The sequence below is a fragment of the Bufo bufo genome, chromosome 6, assembly GCF_905171765.1.
Source record: "Bufo bufo chromosome 6, aBufBuf1.1, whole genome shotgun sequence".
NCBI classification, from domain to species: domain Eukaryota; kingdom Metazoa; phylum Chordata; class Amphibia; order Anura; family Bufonidae; genus Bufo; species Bufo bufo.
In genome coordinates this window covers 372,751,073-372,771,377 of record NC_053394.1, presented here as the reverse complement: position 1 = coordinate 372,771,377, position 20,305 = coordinate 372,751,073, and the positions used below count along the sequence as shown (strand labels likewise).

At 50.3% G+C, this 20,305-nt stretch overlaps 1 protein-coding gene across 1 annotated transcript in view; it reads left to right on the top strand.

Annotated features, from left to right (window-relative positions):
- The window catches only part of STXBP4 (syntaxin binding protein 4), a 38,478-nt gene extending 20,125 nt beyond the window's left edge, over positions 1-18,353 (top strand). The window contains 4 exon segments of the mRNA XM_040438507.1: positions 6,578-6,627; positions 7,146-7,273; positions 16,214-16,271; positions 17,212-18,353. Of these exon segments, the coding sequence (XP_040294441.1) occupies positions 6,578-6,627; positions 7,146-7,273; positions 16,214-16,271; positions 17,212-17,329 (354 nt within the window). The 3' untranslated portion in view covers positions 17,330-18,353.
- Positions 18,354-20,305: the final 1,952 nt, after the last annotated feature.

Below are 20,305 nucleotides of genomic sequence, written 5' to 3'. Positions count from 1 at the left end.
AACCATGGGTATAGCTCTGCTCCATAGGAGGCGTGACACTAAGTGAAAGCTGTAAGCCCCTCCTCCATCAGCTATACCCTTCAGCCTGGAGAAGAGACTGCCAGTTTTTGCTTAGTGTCCAAGGAGGCAAGACACCCCCTGCTTATGCAGGGTTGTTTTCCTATGATTTTTATTTTTACGTTATTTGTTGTTTTTAATTCGGTTTTTTTCTACCTACAGGGACAACAGAGGCGCATTAGACCCCTCTGTTTCTCCCGGGGTTGAGTTGCGCCAGTGCCGGTAATTCCGCACTGCCGCCTCCCCCACAGAAGACAAGGTGGACCAGGGCAGCCTCGCTCCCCTGCGTCCCGCCAGCTCAGGGTCGCCCGCACGCCAAGTCCCTCCCCCGGCTTCCTGCCACTGCGGTGCCAGGAGCTGAAGGGGCGACCCTGCTGGACGGATTGAGGGTGAAGACAGCGGATGGTGAGAGGGGCATAGTTGGAGGGGAGTTTTTATCTGGGCAAGTCCTTGGCAGGGACGCTGCCTTACAGGGGACGGCTGCATGCAAGCAAGCCGTCTGCCACATCCAGGTGCGGCGGGGGCCGCTTACATGGCGTGAACGGCGCCATTTCATGGCCGGCACTTCATCACTTGGGGGGTTAAAATCATTTTGCCGCGCGCGCGCGGCTCTGCTTCAGAGCGGCAGTGGGGGGGCGGAGCTTCCTACATGCGCTCCGCTACTTCCGGGTTCATCGGGCTCCACTTCTCACAGTGCTGCGTGGAATCCTCTCTGCAGTGCGATCCGAAGCGTTCATCTCCGTGCTGCTGCCTCTCCTCCACAGCCTCCTCAGTCTGTTCCCCTTACCGCTGCCGCTTGCATCATCCGGGTCTGGTAGGACTGTTAACCCCCTCCGTGCCACAGTACTGTCGCTTGGGTGTTATCCCCGTTCCTTTTCTTTGGGGTCTCCCACTTTAAGTGTAACATCTTTTTTCCTCCATGTCAGACCCTTCTGCAGCCGCCAAGCCTTGGTACCATGCCTGTACTGCTTGTAGGGAACCCTTTCCCCGGGGGCAGTCTGATCCGCACTGTACTGCATGCCGAGCTCCACCGCAGCCTCAGTCGCCCGCTGTGTCGCTCCCTGCTTCCTCTGACCCGCCTGACTGGGCTAGATCCCTGTCCCAGGCCGTGGAAAGCCTCACTCATGTCGTGGGCCGCCTAATAGACAGGCCACCTACCCCGCAGGATACCTCTCTGACTGTCGCGCCCTCCGGGTCCACTGCTTCTGCCGCTGCAGCGGGTTCACTCTCTCTTAGTGACCCCTCCCGAGCTAGGCACTCTCAGAAGCGTATTAGAGTAGAGCGAGCCTCCTCCTCTGAGGCCTCACTCTCCCCGCCACGCGTGCGCACCCAGATGAGCCTCTCCTCTCCAAAGGATTCGCTCTCTGAAGGTGAATTGGCGGTTTCAGATTTGGAAATGGACTCGGCCCTGCCGTCCAAGCTAGCCTCAGCGATGGGTCAACTCATCTCTGATATTCGTGACACCTTTAAGGTGCAGGATGATCCCCCTAGCTCGGACGCAGCTAGCGTCTCCTTTATCAGACCCAGGCAGGTCTCAAAAGTCTTTCCAATCCACTCTGATTTCTCCTCTGTGGTGTCTAAGGTTTGGGCTCGCCCGGACGCCCGTTTTGTCAACCCCAAGAAGCTGGACATTTGCTATCCTTTTCCAGCCGATGTCGTGGCCACATGGTCTTCCCCACCCAAGGTGGACCCCCCTGTGGCCCGGCTGTCAAAGAACACGGCCATCCCTGTTCCCGACGGGTCCTCTCTTCAGTCAACGGAGGACCGTCGCATGGAGACCCTTTCCAAGGGCATTTTTGCTGCCTCCGGTTCTGCTCTCAGACCGGTTTTTGCCTCTGCTTGGGCAGGGAAAGCAATCTCTGCTTGGGGTGCGCAGCTGGAACAGGAGTTGGACTCGGACGTCCCCATCCAGGACCTACGTTCCTTGGCCCAGCTTATTATTCGGGCCGGAAATTTTGTTTGTGAGGCCTCCCTTGATGCGGGAGCCCTTATTGCACGCTCCTCCGCCCTGGCAGTTTCCGTCAGGAGGGAGCTCTGGCTGAAGGTTTGGAAAGCGGACGCTGCCTCCAAACGTTCCTTGGCGGGGCTACCATTTGCGGGTTCCCGCCTTTTCGGGGTCCGCCTAGACGAACTTATTTCAGAGGCCACGGGTGGTAAAAGCACCCATCTTCCTCAACCCCAAGCCAGGGGCGCCCCCTGCGGACGCCCTGGTGCGTCTCGTTTTCGGTCCTCCCGCAGGGCCTCTGGGGCTCCCACCACAGCTGCCGCTTCGGCTCCTCCCCAGGACAAGCGGAGGAAGCCGTTTTTTCGGGCGCAGCCCTCCTGGCGCAAGCCGCAGGCTGCCCGCACACCCGCAGCAAAGCAGTCCTCTGCCTGAAGGCGCGCCCCCACCCACCCGGGTGGGGGGCCGGCTCCTCCTTTTCAGGGACGTCTGGATGGCTCACGTCTCCGACGCCTGGGCCCTCGAAATTGTGTCCTCCGGATACAAAATCGAATTTGCATCCTTCCCTCCAGATCGGTTCTTTCGCTCCCGCCCGCCGCGGGACCCGAAAAGCGCGGCTGCGTTCTCCGCGGCCGTTCAAGCCTTACTGGACAGGGGGGTGATTACCCCCGTTCCTCTAGAGGAAAGGTTCCAAGGGTTCTACTCGAACCTCTTTGTAGTTCCCAAGAAGGGAGGTTCGGTGCGGCCCATTTTGGACCTCAAAAAACTCAACCGTTTTCTCCTCCTTCGACGGTTTCGGATGGAGTCCCTCCGTTCCGCGGTGGCTTCCCTGGAGCAGGGAGATTTCATGTCTTCCATCGATATACAGGATGCCTACCTCCATGTTCCGGTAGCCCGGTGTCACCATCGCTTCCTCCGATTCGCCGTGGGGGACCTCCACTTCCAGTTTGTCGCCCTTCCCTTTGGGCTGGCAACAGCCCCCCGGGTGTTCACCAAGGTCCTGGCCCCGGTTTTGGCCTTACTCCGTTCCAGGGGTGTTTTTCTGCTACCGTACTTGGACGATATCCTCATCAAGGCTCCGTCCCTTTCTCAAGCGGTTGCCAGCGTGGATCTCACTCTAGAGACTCTGGCGAGGTTCGGTTGGGTCATCAACTTCCCCAAGTCCTCCCTTCCCCCCTCCAGACAACTGGTCTTCCTGGGAATGCTTTTAGACACGGGAGCGGCGGAAGTACGTCTTCCCTCGGAAAAACGTCTGATCCTCCGTGGGGCGGTTCGGGGTCTCCTTCTCCACCGTCGACCGTCCTTCCGCTTCTGCATGCGGGTCTTGGGGCAGATGGTTGCCTGCTTCGAGGCGATCCCATTTGCGCAGTTTCACTCCCGCCCTCTCCAACGGGCGATCCTCTCCTCCTGGGACAAATCGCCGCAGTCTCTGGATCATCCCTTCCATCTATCGCCTCCGGTGAGGTCATCTCTCCGCTGGTGGTTACAGTCCCCTCTTCTGGGCAGGTCTTTTCTGCCACTCAACTGGTTGGTGGTTACAACCGATGCCAGTCTCTTGGGCTGGGGAGGCGTGTTTCCTCCCCGATCCGTCCAGGGCATTTGGTCTCCATCGGAGTCCAAACTCTCGATCAATGTCCTGGAGCTGAGAGCGGCCCTTCTGTCTCTACGACACTGGACTCATCTGTTGAAGGGTCATCCAGTTCGTGTACAATCGGACAACGCCACGGCTGTGGCGTACATAAACCACCAGGGGGGCACTCGCAGCGCTGCTGCAATGCGGGAGGTCTCCAGCATTCTCCGTTGGGCGGAAGCCCACGTCCCGGCCCTATCGGCAATTTTTATTCCAGGGGTGGACAATTGGGCGGCGGACTTCCTCAGTCGCACCACTGTCGACCCCGGCGAGTGGTCTCTTCACCCGGAGGTATTCGAGGCCATTTGCCTTCGTTGGGGCATACCGGACGTGGACCTCATGGCCTCAAAATTCAATCACAAGGTCCCCGCCTATCTGTCCAGGGCCAGGGATCCGGGAGCTTGCGGTGCCGACGCCCTCGTTCTTCCTTGGCGAGGCTTCGCGCGCCCATACATATTCCCTCCCATCCCTCTCCTGCCCAAGGTCCTTCGGAAGATCGCGGCGGAAGGCGTCTCGGTGATTCTGGTCGCTCCGGACTGGCCCCGCCGGTCTTGGTATGCCGACCTCATGCTGCTCCTGGCAGACGTGCCCTGGCCGCTGCCCGCCAGGGAAGATCTTCTCTCTCAGGGACCGATCTTCCACCCGCGTTTAGGGTCCCTACGTTTGACGGCGTGGTTGTTGAGACCACCGTCCTGACACGTAGGGGTTTTTCTGCGGACGTCGTCCGCACCATGATCCGCGCCCGTAAGCCGTCCTCTTCTAGGATCTATTATAGGACCTGGAGGACCTTTTTGGGATTCTGTGCCGATCTAGGGATTCCTCCGCTCCGCTTTTCTCTCCCCACCGTTTTGTCCTTCCTGCAGAGCGGACTGGCCCAAGGTCTAGGCCTGAGTTCTTTGAAGGGTCAGGTGTCTGCGCTGTCCATTTTGTTTCAGCGCCCACTGGCCCCCCTTGGTCCTGTCAAGACCTTCCTTCAGGGCGTGGCTCACGCGGTTCCCCCGTACCGCCCTCCGGTACCGCCCTGGGACCTGAACCTGGTTCTCTCAGCGCTCCAGGCTTCTCCTTTCGAGCCTCTGCGGACGGTTTCCTTGCGACTTCTGTCCTCCAAGGTTATTTTCCTTGTAGCCGTCACCTCTCTTCGGAGGGTGTCCGAATTGGCGGCACTTTCCTGTCTGGAACCTTTCCTAGTGTTCCACCAGGACAAGGTGGTTCTTCGTCCGGTCCCTTCCTTCCTTCCTAAGGTGGTCTCCGCCTTTCATCTGAACGAGGACATCGTTCTCCCCTCTTTGTGTCCTTCCCCTTCCCACCCGCGGGAGAGGAAGCTTCATCGCCTGGACGTTGTCAGGGCGCTCAAGATTTACCTGGAGGTAACCAGCTCTTTCAGGCGTACTGACTCGCTCTTTGTGGTTCCGGAGGGGTCGCGCAGAGGGATGGCGGCATCCAAAGTTGCTATCGCCCGTTTTGTCAAGATGGCTGTTACTGAGGCTTATCTCGCCAAGGGCAAGGTTCCGCCCCTTGGTGTTACCGCTCACTCCACTAGAGCGGTCGGGGCTTCCTGGGCTCAGAGGAATCGGGCTTCTACGGAGCAGATTTGCAAGGCGGCCACTTGGTCCTCCTTGCACACCTTCACCAAGTTCTACAGGGTGCATACTCATGCGTCGGCTGACGCCGCCTTAGGCCGTCTGGTGTTGCAGGCGGCAATTGATTGATGCCTCTGGTGTTGGTCTAGTTTGTTCTGGTCCCTCCCTTCTGGGACTGCTCTGGAAGGTCCCATGGTTTCCTGTGTCCCCCAAGGAATATGGGCGAGAAAAGGAGACTTTTGTATTACTTACCAGTAAAGTCTCTTTCTCGCTCTTCCTTGGGGGACACAGCACCCGCCCTTCATTTGGGTTACAGTTGTGGTTCCGGCTTGTTTGCCCCCGTTGGGGCTAGACAGTTCTTTTTTCCGGTTGGTGGTTATCTTTCACTACTTGGACACGCAACTGGCAGTCTCTTCTCCAGGCTGAAGGGTATAGCTGATGGAGGAGGGGCTTACAGCTTTCACTTAGTGTCACGCCTCCTAGGGAGCAGAGCTATACCCATGGTTTCCTGTGTCCCCCAAGGAAGAGCGAGAAAGAGACTTTACTGGTAAGTAATACAAAAGTCTCCTTTTTTTGAAAAAGTGAAGCGGCCATAATGACTGTCACTCTTCGAGTTAGGCCTCTTTCACACATTAGACATCCTTGAAGGATCTATGTGTCCATGGTTTGCTCTCCATGTGTCATCCACATTCTATGGACACTGCTAGGCTAATCTCCTAGCATCTCCTACCAATGGTCCACAAAAATGACTGACCGAACACGGATGCCTTCCGAATGTGTCAGTTGTTTTACCAGACCCATAGACTTCAGTGGAAATGTTTGGTCTGCCTCACGGACCAAAGTGTGCTGTCCATAGAGAACACCTACGGCATATACGCGATTCACTGACGTGTGAAAGAGGCCTTAGGCTGGCCATGGTGGCTGGACGCTCATTTAGCCAACACCTGGTGGTGGCTCATCTGTCCCAGAACAAAAGGATTGGGCATGTTGAAATACAAGAGCCTGATCCTTCTGTTTCCTGACATCTGCTTTCAGAGGAGGGAGTAGGGAGACCCCCATACACAGATGGTCGGCCAGTCATGCTGTTATTGGTAGGTTGGGCTGACAATCTAATCTTTTCGGTCGTTTTCCACTGTGCAATGACTTTTATTACACACTAGACTATGGCAGCTGATATCGGCTTCTTATTCAGAAATATGCCTGTGCTCTTCATATGGAGAAATACAGAAGTGTCAGTATTTTCCCTGCTGTGGCCCTCACCTATGTGTCTTACCCTGAGTATCATACTGATACTTCCTTGTGACAAGGCAACCAGGACATTAATTTTTTTTTATATATGTGCCTAATGCTATATTTCTTCCCCTGCAGAATACGCAGGAGGTGCTGGTAGACAATTCAGGCTCCACATTAAGTCTTTGGTAAGAATTTGCGGCTCTTTTATATTCCTGCCCAATGTCCCTCGGTTCATCTGGTTATCTGCAGTCCACTGTTGGGTACCAGTGGCCATACTACTCATGTTAATGCAGGGGGAATGAATACTCCCCATCAGCCCTTCTGTTCTCTAGTGAGTGACGGCTCAAGAGCTCCATGGCATTGACTTTCCCAAAAATGCATTGATTTCCCCTTAATTTTTTCTTATGGTCAACCTTTTTCAGTCCTTGTCCTCTGGGGCTCATCATAAAAATGTCTTATACACACAATAATGACCCATCAGAACCCAAGAACCCTGGTCACTCTCCAAGCCAAGACCCTAAAGCAGCAAGGCAACAGCGGTGACCACTTTTAGGCCACATGCGTATGTTACTTACTATTTGTGGTCTGGCTAATAGTGGGCGACTACCATGTATGATGACTCTTATACAAACCATCTAATGCTTTATGAAAATCTATTTTCTGTATAATTTGTGCCTTACTTTGCTTTCCTCTCTTCTCGCAGTGATCATGCACCAATGTTGGCTTCTCAAGTAAAAACTCTGGGGAAGAATAGACTGGGCGTCATGGCGGCTTTAGCAGCAGAAGCCAAGGAGCTGTCAGTATTTGTCCGGTCACTAATAGAAGCGGATTGTGAGTCTTTTGTAATTCTCAGAATGTAAAATCCCTACATTACAACTTCAGTTGAGTCCGTTTGCATGAAGTCCCTGTTCTCACTAGGGTAGTCGCTCAGGTTTCTAGTTCTCTTGGATGACCACATTAGCAGAACATGGTCCATAAGCTCTTCAGGAAAAAATACCTGAATGGGCATCTGTCAGCAGTTTTGTAGCTATGACACTGGTTGACCTGTTGCATGTGCGCTTGGCAGCTGAAGACATTTGTTTTGGTCCCATGTTCATATGTGCCTGCATTGCTGAGAAAAATTGCCCGTTGCTCCAAGAGGCTCATTTGCATATATTAAAACATCATTTTTCACAACAATGCGGGCACATATGAACATGGGACCAACACAGATGTCTTCAGCTGCCAAGCGCACACATGTAACAGGTCAGCCAGTTTCATAGGTACAAATCTGGTGACCGATGCCCTTGAACCCTTAGGCTTCCAGCACCATACATATACGGCACTGGGAGGGTCTTTAAACGTGGCGCCTACTCCTGCGTGCAGCTGGTGCCATAGCTGGCGGGTCACTGTCGTTTCAAATGGCAGAGGCCCGGGGCTAATGTTTGCTACCGGCAATAATGCATCACAGGCATTTAACCCTTTATATGCCATGGTCATAGGTGACCACGGCATCTAAATAGCGAAAAGCCCAGAAGTGAGTGCAGCTCCCCCGTGCGGCGATCAAGGAAGCAGGTCCTTTGTTCTAATACGCTGAGTTTCTCTGAAGAGACCCAGCGATAGGCAAACATGGCGCCCGCTCGCACGTGCTGCGGGCGTCAAGGCTGGCAGATCTCTGCTGGTTCAAACAGCAGAGACCTGCTGCTAATTACCACGACCAGCAATAATGCTGATCGCGGTAACTAAAGGCTTTAGATGCCGTGATCAAGTGAGATCACGGCATCTAAATGCCCAAAAACCAGGAAGCTTGCGCTTCCGGGAGTGTTACCGGCATCCCCTGCGGCTAATGGGGATGCCGGTAATTAGTTTGAATGTGCTCAGCCTCGCTGAAGAGGCTGAGAACATTCAAACTGCAATTTTTATTTTATTTATTCATAAGAAATGAGCAATTCTCAGTAATAAGTCTAGTTTAAAAATACATGATTGTTCAAAATAATTTTTTTTATATATTATATTATATTGTTGGCTCAAATACAAGCTTCAAAATCATTACAAAAAAAACTAAAAAAATATATTTAAAAAATATAAAAGTTTAAATCATTCTGTATAATAAAAAAAATACCTAAATAACAAAAAATATAAACATCATGGGAATCACGGCGACCGAAAACGCCCATACTATTAAAATATAATAATGTTTCTCCAATATGGCAAATGGTGTAACAGAAAAAAAGCGTCAAAATGGCCAATTTGACATTTTTTCATTGCTTCTCTTACCCCAAAAAATGTAACAAAATGTGATTGAAAAGTCAGACACACTCCAAAATGGTATCAATAAAAACTACAGATTGTCCTGCAAAAAATGAGCCCTGACACAGCTCAGTAAATAGAACTATAAAAAAGTTATGGGGGTCAGAATATGGTGATGTAAAAAAAAAAGTTAGAAAAAAAACTTTTCAAAGTTAAACTTATTTTCTCGTGCATGGCATTGGGGGACACAGCACCATGGGTATATGTCCAACTAGCACTAGGAGGCGACACTAGACATAAAAAGTGTTGGCTCCTCCCCGTTGGGCTATACCCTCTCCACAGGCACTAGACAGATCAGTCTTGTTCTAGTGTGCGTAGGAGGCAGACCTGACCTGCCCTTTTGTGCAGGTCATTTTTTCTTTTTTCTTCTCTGCAGGTTCCGGCCTGCTGCAGGGGTGGCTCCATCGTGTTCCACTTTAGCTGCCCCCTGACACTCCCAATCCCTGGCGGAGTCGCTGGACAACTACCTACCCAAATTGCGGTCTCCTCTCCCCCCCAGGGTCCTCCCTGCAGATGGGCCACACTCACGCTCAGATACAGGGTCACGCAAGGAGTAGCCCACAGACCAACCTCGGGTGGTCTTAACTAGCTTCCACCCCTCCTCGGCATCCTCGGGTCGGCCCCAGGACAAGCCTGAGGCTGGTGACGAAGCCTTCTCTGTCAGTTGCCTCTGGGGACACCTCTGCACCGATTCCCTCGGAACAGAGCATCAGGCGGTCTTCCACTATGCAGAATCCCTCTGTGAGGTCAAGACAAACGTGCACGGAGGAACCTACGCTACCCAGGTTTCGTGCCCCTCTAGTGGACTTTCGGATGGCGCTCTCCTGCCTGCACATGTAATTGCCGCACAGGTAAGGCAGCCGTCACCGTGCTTAGCAACTGGGACACCTACGTGGTGTCTCTGGTACGTGCGCCCTCGTAGGCTGTACACGACAGACCTTCCTGGTTCCCCTACACCAGGGGCTATGTTCTAGGCAAGCTGATAATTCAGGCAAAACGCCTCTTGTAGGGTTGGTAACCCTTCTCAGCCTCTAAAGGTTCTTTTGTAGTGCCTGTACCAGAGATATACAGGCCGACTTCTATTGCCATGGCGATTACATCTGTCTGTTTCCAGCCGCCTTGTTACTTTCATAGGTAGAGTTCCTACACCTACTCCAGATGTTGTGGCCATTACTCCTGGCTGGCTCTATGGTGTTCCACGAGACACTATTTCCCCCTACCGGGTGAGATATACAGGCCGCCTTCTAGGGATCGACCGATATTGATTTTTTAGGGCCGATACCGATACCGATAATTTGTGAACTTTCAGGCCGATAGCCGATAATTTATACCGATATTCTGGGAACTTTCATTTTTGAGAAGAAAAAAAAATTCCTACAGAAATCTGCTGAAAATTAATATGTTTATTGTTAATGTGTATTTTTTTTGTTTATTGTTAATGTGTATTTTTTTTTTATAAATCTTTTTCATTTATACTTAATATTTTTGTGTTTTTTTTTTACTAACTTTTAACCCCCTTAGGGACTAGAACCTTTGTCCTATTCACCCTGATAGATCTCTATCAGGGTGAATAGGATCTCACACTGTCCCTGCTGCTCTGTGCATAGTGCACACAGCAGCATGGAGCTTATCATGGCAGCCAGGGCTTCAATAGCGTCCTGGCTGCCATGGTAACAGATCGGAGCCCCAGGCTTACACAGCTGGGGCTCCGATCGGAGGAGCAGGGGAGAGGGGATCCTGTGGCCACTGCCACCAATGATTAATACTGGGTGGGGGGGGCGCACTGCGCCACCAATGTTTTTACCATTGGCCGGGATTGGGATGGGGGTGGGGGGCGCACTGCGCCACCAATGATTAATACTGGGGGGCTTGGGGGGGCGCACTGCGCCACCAATGAAGATAAGTCTCTCGATCATTCATATACAGGAGGCGGGAGCTGGCTGCAGAATCACATAGCCGGCTCCCGACCTCTATCAGCGGTAGCTGCGATCCGCGGCACCTGAGGAGTTAACTACCGCGGACCGCAGCTATCGCTCATAGAGGTCGGGAGCCGGCTATGTGATTCTGCAGCCAGCTCCCGCCTCCTGTATATGAATGAATGAAAGGCTTATCTTCATTGGTGGCGCAACGGCCACAGCCCCTCCCCTCCTCTTATGTTCTATCCCCTCATTGGCGGCAGCGGCAGCAGCAGCACAGGGGGAGGAGACACTGCTTCCTTCTCCCCTGTGCTGCGGAGGGAACACAGAGAGCGCTGAGAGCAGCGCGATCTGTGTTCCCCATACGTTATCGGTATATCGGCAAAATAGATGCCGATACCGATAACGTTCAAAATCCTCAATATCGGCCGATAATATCGGCCAAACCGATAATCGGTCGATCCCTACCGCCTTCAATGGCCGTAGCAATTGCACCTGTCTGTTTCCAGCCACCTTGCTCCCTTCATAGGTAGAGTACCTACACCATCTCCTGATGCTGTATCCAATATCCCTGGCGGGCTCTATTGTGTTCCGTGCGGCACTATTTCTCCCTTCCGGGCGAGATATAGAGGCCACTTTCAATTGCTGTAGCAATTGCCTCTGTTTGGTTCTAGTGGGCACCAGGCTGCCACCTTGCTCCCTTCATAGGTAGAGTACCTACACTATCTCCAGAGGCTGTAGCCGTTGCTCCTATCTGGCCTTATGGTGTACCTTGCGGCACTATTTCTCCCTTACCGGACGAGATATAGAGGCCACTCTCAATTGCTGTAGCAATTGCCTCTGTTTGGTTCTAGTGGGCACCAGGCTGCCACCTTGCTCCCTTCATAGGTAGAGTACCTACACTATCTCCAGAGGCTGTAGCCGATGCTCCTATCTGGCCTTATGGTGTACCTTGCGGCACTATTTCTCCCTTACCGGACGAGATATTGAGGCCACCTTGTATTGCCGTGGCCACTGCACCTACCTCATCATAGTGTGCACCAAACAGCCATCTTACTCCCTTCTTAGGTAGAGTTCCTGCACCGTCTCTGATGCTGCAGCCGTTACACCTGTCTGGCTCTAAGGTGTACTATGCGGCCCTGTTTCCCTCTTTTCAGGTGAAATAGAGGGCCTCCTTCAGTTGCCATTGCACCTACCTAATTGTGGTGTGCACCTGTCGTTCTTTGTGGTACCATGCGGTCCTATTTTCCCCTTCCCGAGCGGAATATAGGTACCATTGCTAACGCGGTAGCCGTTGCACTTCTCTGGTCCTAGGGTGCTCCATGCGGCCACATCGCTCTAATCTTAAATCTAGTACCTCTACCATCTCCAGATGCTGTACCCATTGCACCTGTCTGGTCGTATCTCTGCACTACACAGCCGTATTTCTACCTTACAGGTTGAGGACCTGTACCCTCCAAATGCGTTCGCATTCCCGGATGCTGTGGCTTTGTTTCCACTCTCCTTAGAGTGCAACATGCTGCCACTTTACCTCGGTTTTAGGCGTGTATTTTTAGTACCCCACGTGCTGGGCCCTATGGTGCAATCTGTGGCCCATACAGTTTCTGTATTACTGGGTGCGTCCTTCCCCAGGCTCTAATCTGTGCTGCGGATGTTGGTTACTTCCCTCTTTGGTTCTTCCATACATCTGTCACTCCGTTACTGTCGTGCTCTATGGTCTCCTTATACTTTCTCAAGGCACTGTCCACAACAGGCCATCCTGGTTCAGCATGTACATGGTAACCATATCTGGCAGGGGTGGGCCAGCCCAACCCCCACCTCCACCTTGTCAGTCTAGTGCTACTTTTGGTGTACCCAGTTTATGGCTGATCTGTTCTGATCTGGTGGGTGGTCCACATACAACCACGCTCCCTACACCATGGCCAGGTGGTTGTTGGCTTTTGTGCTAGGGTTGCTCTTGCCATCCCTATATAATACTAATGTCTGCTGCACTCCGCGTTCCCCATATTATAAAGGAGTACTCGCGTTGTTTTCTATTACAGGGCGGACCATTCCTGGTGGAGTACAGTGATCTCCACTGGATCTTCTCCTTGTTGGGGTACGTAGCTTGGTGAGCACCAGCCGCTGCAGCAGTTTTCGGCCATCAGTGGATGTCCTCCGCTACACGGAATCATTCTGGGGTCAGCGACATTTTCCTCGCTGGATGTCCTTCCTGATGAGTCAGGGACAGAACCACTGAGCGCCACACACCTGCCTGGTAGGTGAATTTTCTGCTGATTGCTCTGGCATCGGACAGGGTTCCGTAGTTCCTTCTGGGTCCGGGTGTTCCCTTATATTCTCTGCTTAGTTGTACTATATGACAAGAGGGCAGTCCCCTTGGACCTTGCTATTGTCTGCGCCTGTCAGGTACTTTCTCCCCCTGGGAGTCTTCTGTATGTCGGTCGCAGCTGGTTTCTACATTTCGTGTAGTCACACCCCGTTTCTTTCATAGCGACTTCGCCATTCCTTATGCATATGGGTGTCTGTCGATTTAGTGGTACAACCCAAGCCGCTGTACTTGCCCTCTCCGGGACAATGTATGCAGATTGCTAGCCACTATTCTTAGAATGGCTAGTTGTCCATGGCCAATTCCTTCCCCTATGGTGGTTCTTTTCACTTTTTCTTGGATATTCTGGCTTTTGTTGTCCTCTGGTGGTTCAGTTCCTAGTTCCTTGTGAGCCCATAGCGGGTACTCCTTTCTGGAGTCCTTGTCCCTGTTCATTTGACCACACAGATTCTGTATGTTAATCGTTGTTTGGGAGGGGCCTGGGTTGATTGATCCCCTTGTGGGTTCCAATAGCCTTGTGGACCTCTTGGGATTCGTGTCTATCTTCCCATCCTCCCACGTCAAGTACCTGGTATTGAGTGGTTTAGTGCTACGGTTTGCATTTCCACCTTATGGTCTCCTTCAGGAGGGACTTCCTCCTGTTTGTAGAATCTTCCTCCTTAGATTGTTGGGAGTACTCTCCTTCTCCTCCCATGTCTCTCAGTCCAGTGTGTCCCTGCTGAGTTTTCCTGGGCCTGCATCTCCCTGATACTTCATTTGGCCAGAGTTTCTCCGGTCTTGCTCTTCTCAGCGATATTTTGTTTTCAGAGGCTCGTTCCTCGTCTCCTGGTTTTGGGATGCAGGTCTTATCTTTTCTTTTTTCCTGGCCTTTACTTACAACCCCCTCCCTTTCCAAGGGTTGGCGGTTTCCCTTAGCGCATTTGGGGTTTTCACCTTTCAATAGGGCACTTAACTTAATCACCTGCTTCGCGGTGGGGGGAGTCCTGCTCCCTTCACATGTGAGCCTTGCTATGGCTTCCCTCACTCCAGTGTGTCCCTGCTGAGATTTCCTGGGCCTGCATCTGGTCCCCTTTTTCACCCATACTTCGTTTGGCCAGAGTTTCTCCGGTCTTGCACTTCTCAGCAATATTTTGTTTTCAGAGGCTCGTTTCTCATCTCCTGGTTTTGGGATGCAGGTCTTATCTTTTCTTTTTTCCTGGCCTTTACTTACAACCCCCTCCCTTTCCAAGGGTTGGCGGTTTCCCTTAGCGCCTTTGGGGTTTTCTCCTTTCAATAGGGCGCTTAACTTCATCACCTGCTTTGCGGTGAGGGGAGACCTGCTCCCTTCACATGTGAGCCTTGCTATGGCTTCTCTCACTTGTTTGGCTTTCAGTGATTCCATGTTCCCTTGCTCCCCTGGCCCGTCAGGGGTTGGCCTCAGGGTGATTGTGCTTTGGCCTGAGACAATTAGAATGTTAGGTAGCTCCAATACGCGGTGCTGTCCTACTTTCTCTCCAGCCTTTGGCTGAGCTCGATGTTCCCCTTTGCCTTCTTCTTGCATTTGGGACTTTCTCCCAGGCATTTGTCCTGGGGTGCTGGCAGTCGTCACTGTGGCTTCCTTGGGGTTTCTCCCTTGTTATGTGGCTTCCTGCCTATTCCATGCTTTTCTCCTGTTGGGTCACATGGTTCTCCTGCACCTGTATGCCCAACCGGTGGCATGGCTGTTCATTTCCCGCCCTCGGGGACTGCTTTGGGACGCCCCATGGTGCTGTGTCCCCCAATGCCATGCACGAGAAAATTGGATTTTTTGTACTCACCTTAAAATCCTTTTCTCGTAGTAGGCATTGGGGGGACACAGATCCCACCCTATGTTTTTTACTTTTGCTTCTCCGGGCAGGTCTCTTGATCTTTCCCGGGTACGGGAGTTGTTGGTTCCTTGCCTTTCTTCTCTCTCCTACTGCTTTTGGTACAAACTGATCTGCCTAGTGCCTGTGGAGAGGGTATAGCCCAACGGGGAGGAGCCAACACTTTTTATGTCTAGTGTCGCCTCCTAGTGGTAGTTGGACATATACCTATGGTGCTGTGTCCCCCAATGCCTACTACGAGAAAAGGATTTCACGGTGAGTACAAAAAATCAAATTTTTACACTATTTAGACATAACAAACCTATACATATGGGGTATCGTTGTAATCGTACGGACCCATAGAATGAAGGGCATGGATACGTTTTGCCGCAAACGGAACGCTATGCGAACAAAACCCGTAAAACGGTGAAAGAATTGCGTTCCACCCCATTTGGAATTTTTACCGCTTCCCACTACATCGTATGCCATAATTAATGGTGGCATTAGAAAGTAAAACTTGTCCCACAAAAAATAAGCCCTCATAAGGCTTAGTGAACGGAAATATAAAAAAATTATGGCTCAAGGAACATAAGGAAGAAAAATGAAAACGCAAAAAACGAAAAAAACCTCCGGTATCATAAGGGTTAAAATTTACAGCTTTGAAGTAGAGCCAGACAGTGGCCGTTCTTCTTGTTTTATAGTTGTCGGTGCATTGACCCGTTGTAAGTCAGTGGGATCCGTCAGGTTTCATTGGTGTCTACCCTGGGATGGATCCAGAACTGAGCATAGAAACTGAAAGGAAATGTGAACAGAGCCTTAGCAACTTTGGCAGTTGTATTAGGCTACTTTCACACTGCCGTTTCAGGGTTCGCCTGTGAGATCCGTTTCAAGGCTCTCACAAGCGGCCCCAAACGGATTAGTTTAGCCCCAATGCATTCTGAATGGATGTGGATCCATTCAGAATGCATCAGTTTGGCTCCGTTCCGCCTCCATTCCGCTCTGGAGGCGGACACCAAAACACTGCTTGCAGCGTTCGGGTGTCCGCCTGACGATGCGGAGCCAAACGGATCCGTCCTGACTTACAATGTAAGTCAATGGGGACGGATCCGTCTACATTGACACAATATTGGTGCTATTGTAAACGGATCCGTCACCCATTGACTTTCAATGTAAAGTCAGGACGGATCCGTTTGACTTACACTTTTTTTGACTAAGTGTATGCAGACGGATCCGTACTGAACGGATACCATCGTTTGCATTTATAGGCGCGGATCCGTCTGCGCAGATACCAGACGGATCCGCACCTAGCGCAGGTGTGAAAGTAGCCTTAGCAGCAAAACAGGACAAAACGGATCTCAGAATCTACCTCCATTATTCTCAGAGTATTCCTGATTAATGTGAGTATCTCTCTCCTCAGGTCTTCCTTATGGATGGGAAGAAGCTTACACAGCCGATGGTATCAAGTACTTTATTAAGTAAGTAGTAGGCGTCACATCTGTCTGGAAATGGGTAAGGATATAATGTGCACATTACAAATATACACAGGAGAAAACTGGGTCAGAGCATCTCCAGAATGGGCAGTCTTAAAGGTTGTTCCTGGTACGTAGTGATTAGTACCTACCAATTGTCCTTCCTTGGACCACTTTTGGTAAATGTCATGGGTGCCCATAGGCTCATGATGACCCTTGTCCACCAATAAAGGCACCTATAACAGACACATGAGTTTGAGAACAGGAACATAGAGCAATGGAAGAAGGCGACCTGGTGTGATGAATCACATTTTACATCATGTGGACAGCCAAGGGTGTGTGTCCTTTACTTACCTGGAGAATAGATGGCACAATGGAAGAAGCCAAGCCAGCGGAGGCAGTGTGATGCCCTGGGCAACGTTCTGCTGGAAAAACTTGGATCCTGGCATCATGTGGATGTGATGCGTACCACCTACCTAATTCCTCTACAGACAGGTACATGGAGGCAGTATACTGTAATGTCAGAAGCGTCTTCAGCCTGATAATACCCCGGCCACGCTGCAAAAACTATTCAGGAATGGCCTGAGGAACATCACAGAGTTCAAGATGATGACATAAACTCCAAGTTCTCCAGATGGCAATCTGATCATCGTCTGAGGGATGTACTGGAAAAACAATTCCGACGAGGCCACACCAAGTAACTTGCAGGATGCCGCTAAAGTCTTGGCACCGGATACCACAGGACACCTTCAGAGGTCTTGAGGAGTCCATGCCTCGATAGGCCAGAGCTGATTAGGCGGTGTGAGGGGGAGTGCACAATGCTAAGTAATCATCGCAGTGTTGTGTTATGTCGTTGTTCACTGTGACACATCAGGAGAATTTATTTTTTGTAGCACTTCTATAATTTTATCTCCCGTAATGGAATGAATTTCTTCTTGTCTTGCAGTCACGTTACAGAAGCCACATCATGGACTCACCCCGTCATCAGCGCATTGAACCAGAGCAGCCTGGAGGATGAAGCTGAGGATAGCCCTAGGGATTTCTTGGAGCTGGCTAGCTGTTGAAGTGTCCCCTTCTGATCTTTACCACAGGGTCACTTCAGGCGTTTGTCTATTGGGGTCAGTTGTACAATTGTATATATTATTGACCTCTTAAGATGTTCTACTTCTAAATTTATATGGGAATGTAGCCATAGTGCAGTATTAGAGGACAGAAGCCATGTTCTCACCCTTCTGCCTGCCTGATGCTGTAGTATTTCAAGTTATTAATATGTGCTAAATGTATATAAATCTGGACTATTTGTATGAATTGCTGCCTTCATGTAGGCTGTAGATATGCTGAGAATGTCACCAATACTTTATAAACTCTCTTATAAATCATTGATTATCCTGCCTGGTTGTGTCCAAAGCTCACACCAATGTCATCTCCTCCCACATCTCTGTGACATTATAGAAGATCATTTTTGACTCAGTTTCCAATTTTACATCATACTGCAAATGGGGAGAACATTGATTGACAGGCGGACTGCTGCAGCATTTACCTGTTTAGGTGCCACGATCAATACGGCAGGAGTCTTGTGGGGCTGCCACTGATTGTAAGGATGACCACTCAGCGTTCCCTCATGTTGCCATTCCATACAGCGATATGGGAGCACCAGACATAGCCAAGCACTTGTAATCCCTGTTCTCGTGATCAGCAGTAGCCCCAGCAGTCGGACCCCCAGCGATCAGACACTTATCCTGTGGATAGGGAATAAGTGTAATTGGAGGACCCCTTAAAGGGGATGTTCACAGGGGTGCACCTAGCCTTTCTGCTGCCTGAGGCAAAAACTGAAACAGCGCATCCACCCCCCCCCCCCCCCTTCCCTGCCAATTTCTTAACCTAACCCCTTCCCGTCAGCTCATGGCCCTTCGTCTGCCCCTACCTCCTGCTGCCTGAGGAGATCGCCTCACCTGGCCTCATCGGTGGTGCACCCCTGGATGTTCATATGTAGCAGATAAGCTGTGGATTTGCATGCAGCTTGTACAGGAGGAAAGTGGATTTTGAGAAATCTCATCTATACGCTGTGAATAAAAATCCACATCTTAAATTAACCGCCAGTGCTTATCTTCAGTCTGCGGCATGTCCTTATATCATCATTATTAGTCCTGCAGACTTCACCCATGGCGGAACAGTCGCCAGCTAGATCAGGATGTTGGGGCCGGCGCATGCGCAATAAACGCTCGGATGTTGATGCCCATAATGGGTAATGCTGTGCGCAGGCGCGGTGATCCGGATGCACAGCGCAGGCGCGGGATTTCACACTGAAGGGAGAAGGTAATCAGAAGAACCTAGGGCGGGCCAGAGGGGTGAAAGTGGAGGGGTTTCAGATGAATAGCGACGAGGGGCCTGGGCATCGGCCGCTTGAGCGCCGCCCCTGGGCACCTTCAGACCTAATTTGCATATTGAATAAAAGTGTTTTTTTTTAAAGAAAATAAGCGACGGACAGCTAAACAGTAAGTAGCATTCCAATATAGGGACTATAATGTTAGTGTTCTATAATGGTCAGTATAGGTGACAAGAACAAGGAGTCCGTCCGAGATTACATGGAGACAGAAGGATCTGAGCAAGCCTTCAGAAGATCTGTGGTTAGTTCTCCAAGATACTTGGAACAACCTCCCTGCCGAGTTCCTTCAAGAACTGATGCTGAAGGCAAAGGGTGGTCATAGCAAATATTGATTGGATTTAGATTTATATGTTCATTCACTTTGCATTTTGTTAACTGATAAATATGAACTATTAACACTTTTATTTTGAAGACAGTCTCACTTTGCAGCATTTTTTTATTTTTGCCTAAAACTTTTGCACAGTATTAGGCCTCATGCACACGACCGTTGTTTGGGTCCGCATCCGAGCCGCCGTTTTGGCGGACCCATTCATTTCTTTTTTTTTTTTTTTAACATATGTTTTATTGTTTTCAAAAAGGAATGTCACATACATTCTATGAGTTGCATGTCTCATTATACAGTGTAAATAAACAGTATTTAACAATACTACGTGAGATGTTTGTCCTCGTCATCCCCAACATAGGGACACCAGGGCAAAATGTATGAACATTACTATAAGGTAACATTGGGAAAGTAAGGAAAGGGGGACGAAAAGAAGGGGAGGTGTGTGACAAGGAGTGATAAATACATCTGGACCTTACTTATCTATTAGGACTTTGTTGAATTTGGAATGAAGCCAGTAGTGCCATATAGTTTTATAATATAGAGGCATTGATCATTTCATATAAACAGTCGCGGACAAGAATAGGCATTTATATTCCGTTTTTTGCCGGACCGCAAAAAACGTCATGGTCGTTGTGCATGAGGCCTTAGGCATTATTCACACGATCAGTGTTTTGGTCAGTGATTTCCATCAGTGATTGTAGGCCATGCTGGGGGTTGTAGTTTTAAGACAGCTATTTATCACAAATTGGGATTATGGCCAGGAAAGGAACCGCTGTAGGTCAACCAGTCCATACACATAAGTAGTCAATAATCATGAACTGTAACAAAATTCATTGGGGGAGTTTTATCAAACTGGTGTAAAATAGAACTGGCTTAGTCGCCCATAGCAACCAATCAGATTCTCTTTACACCAGTTTGATAAATCTCCCCCATAAAATAATAAAACATTCATACAAGTTAAAGGGGTTGTCCCACAAAAAATATTAAACATTTTTTCAAATCGTCACCTTGATCTGAATGCTTTTGTAATTGCATGTAATTAAAAATTTGGTAAAGCTCTGGAGTTATTCAATAAAATCTATCTGTATAGCGCAGTGGCATGCCCGAGGCCGATGCTCCCCAATGCAGAACACTTCTCCTCCGTTAGACCGCCATGACAAATTCTTTCAACCGCATCTCGTCTCTACAGAGTTTGTAACACAGACACGTTAGATTTCTCAATTTTTCCATCAACCTCCTCATCCTGGTGTCCCCACAGTGTCATCCTGCTGCCACTCCCAAAACTGTGCCCGTTGTGCCCCCCAATGCCCCAGGTACTATACTGCTGAC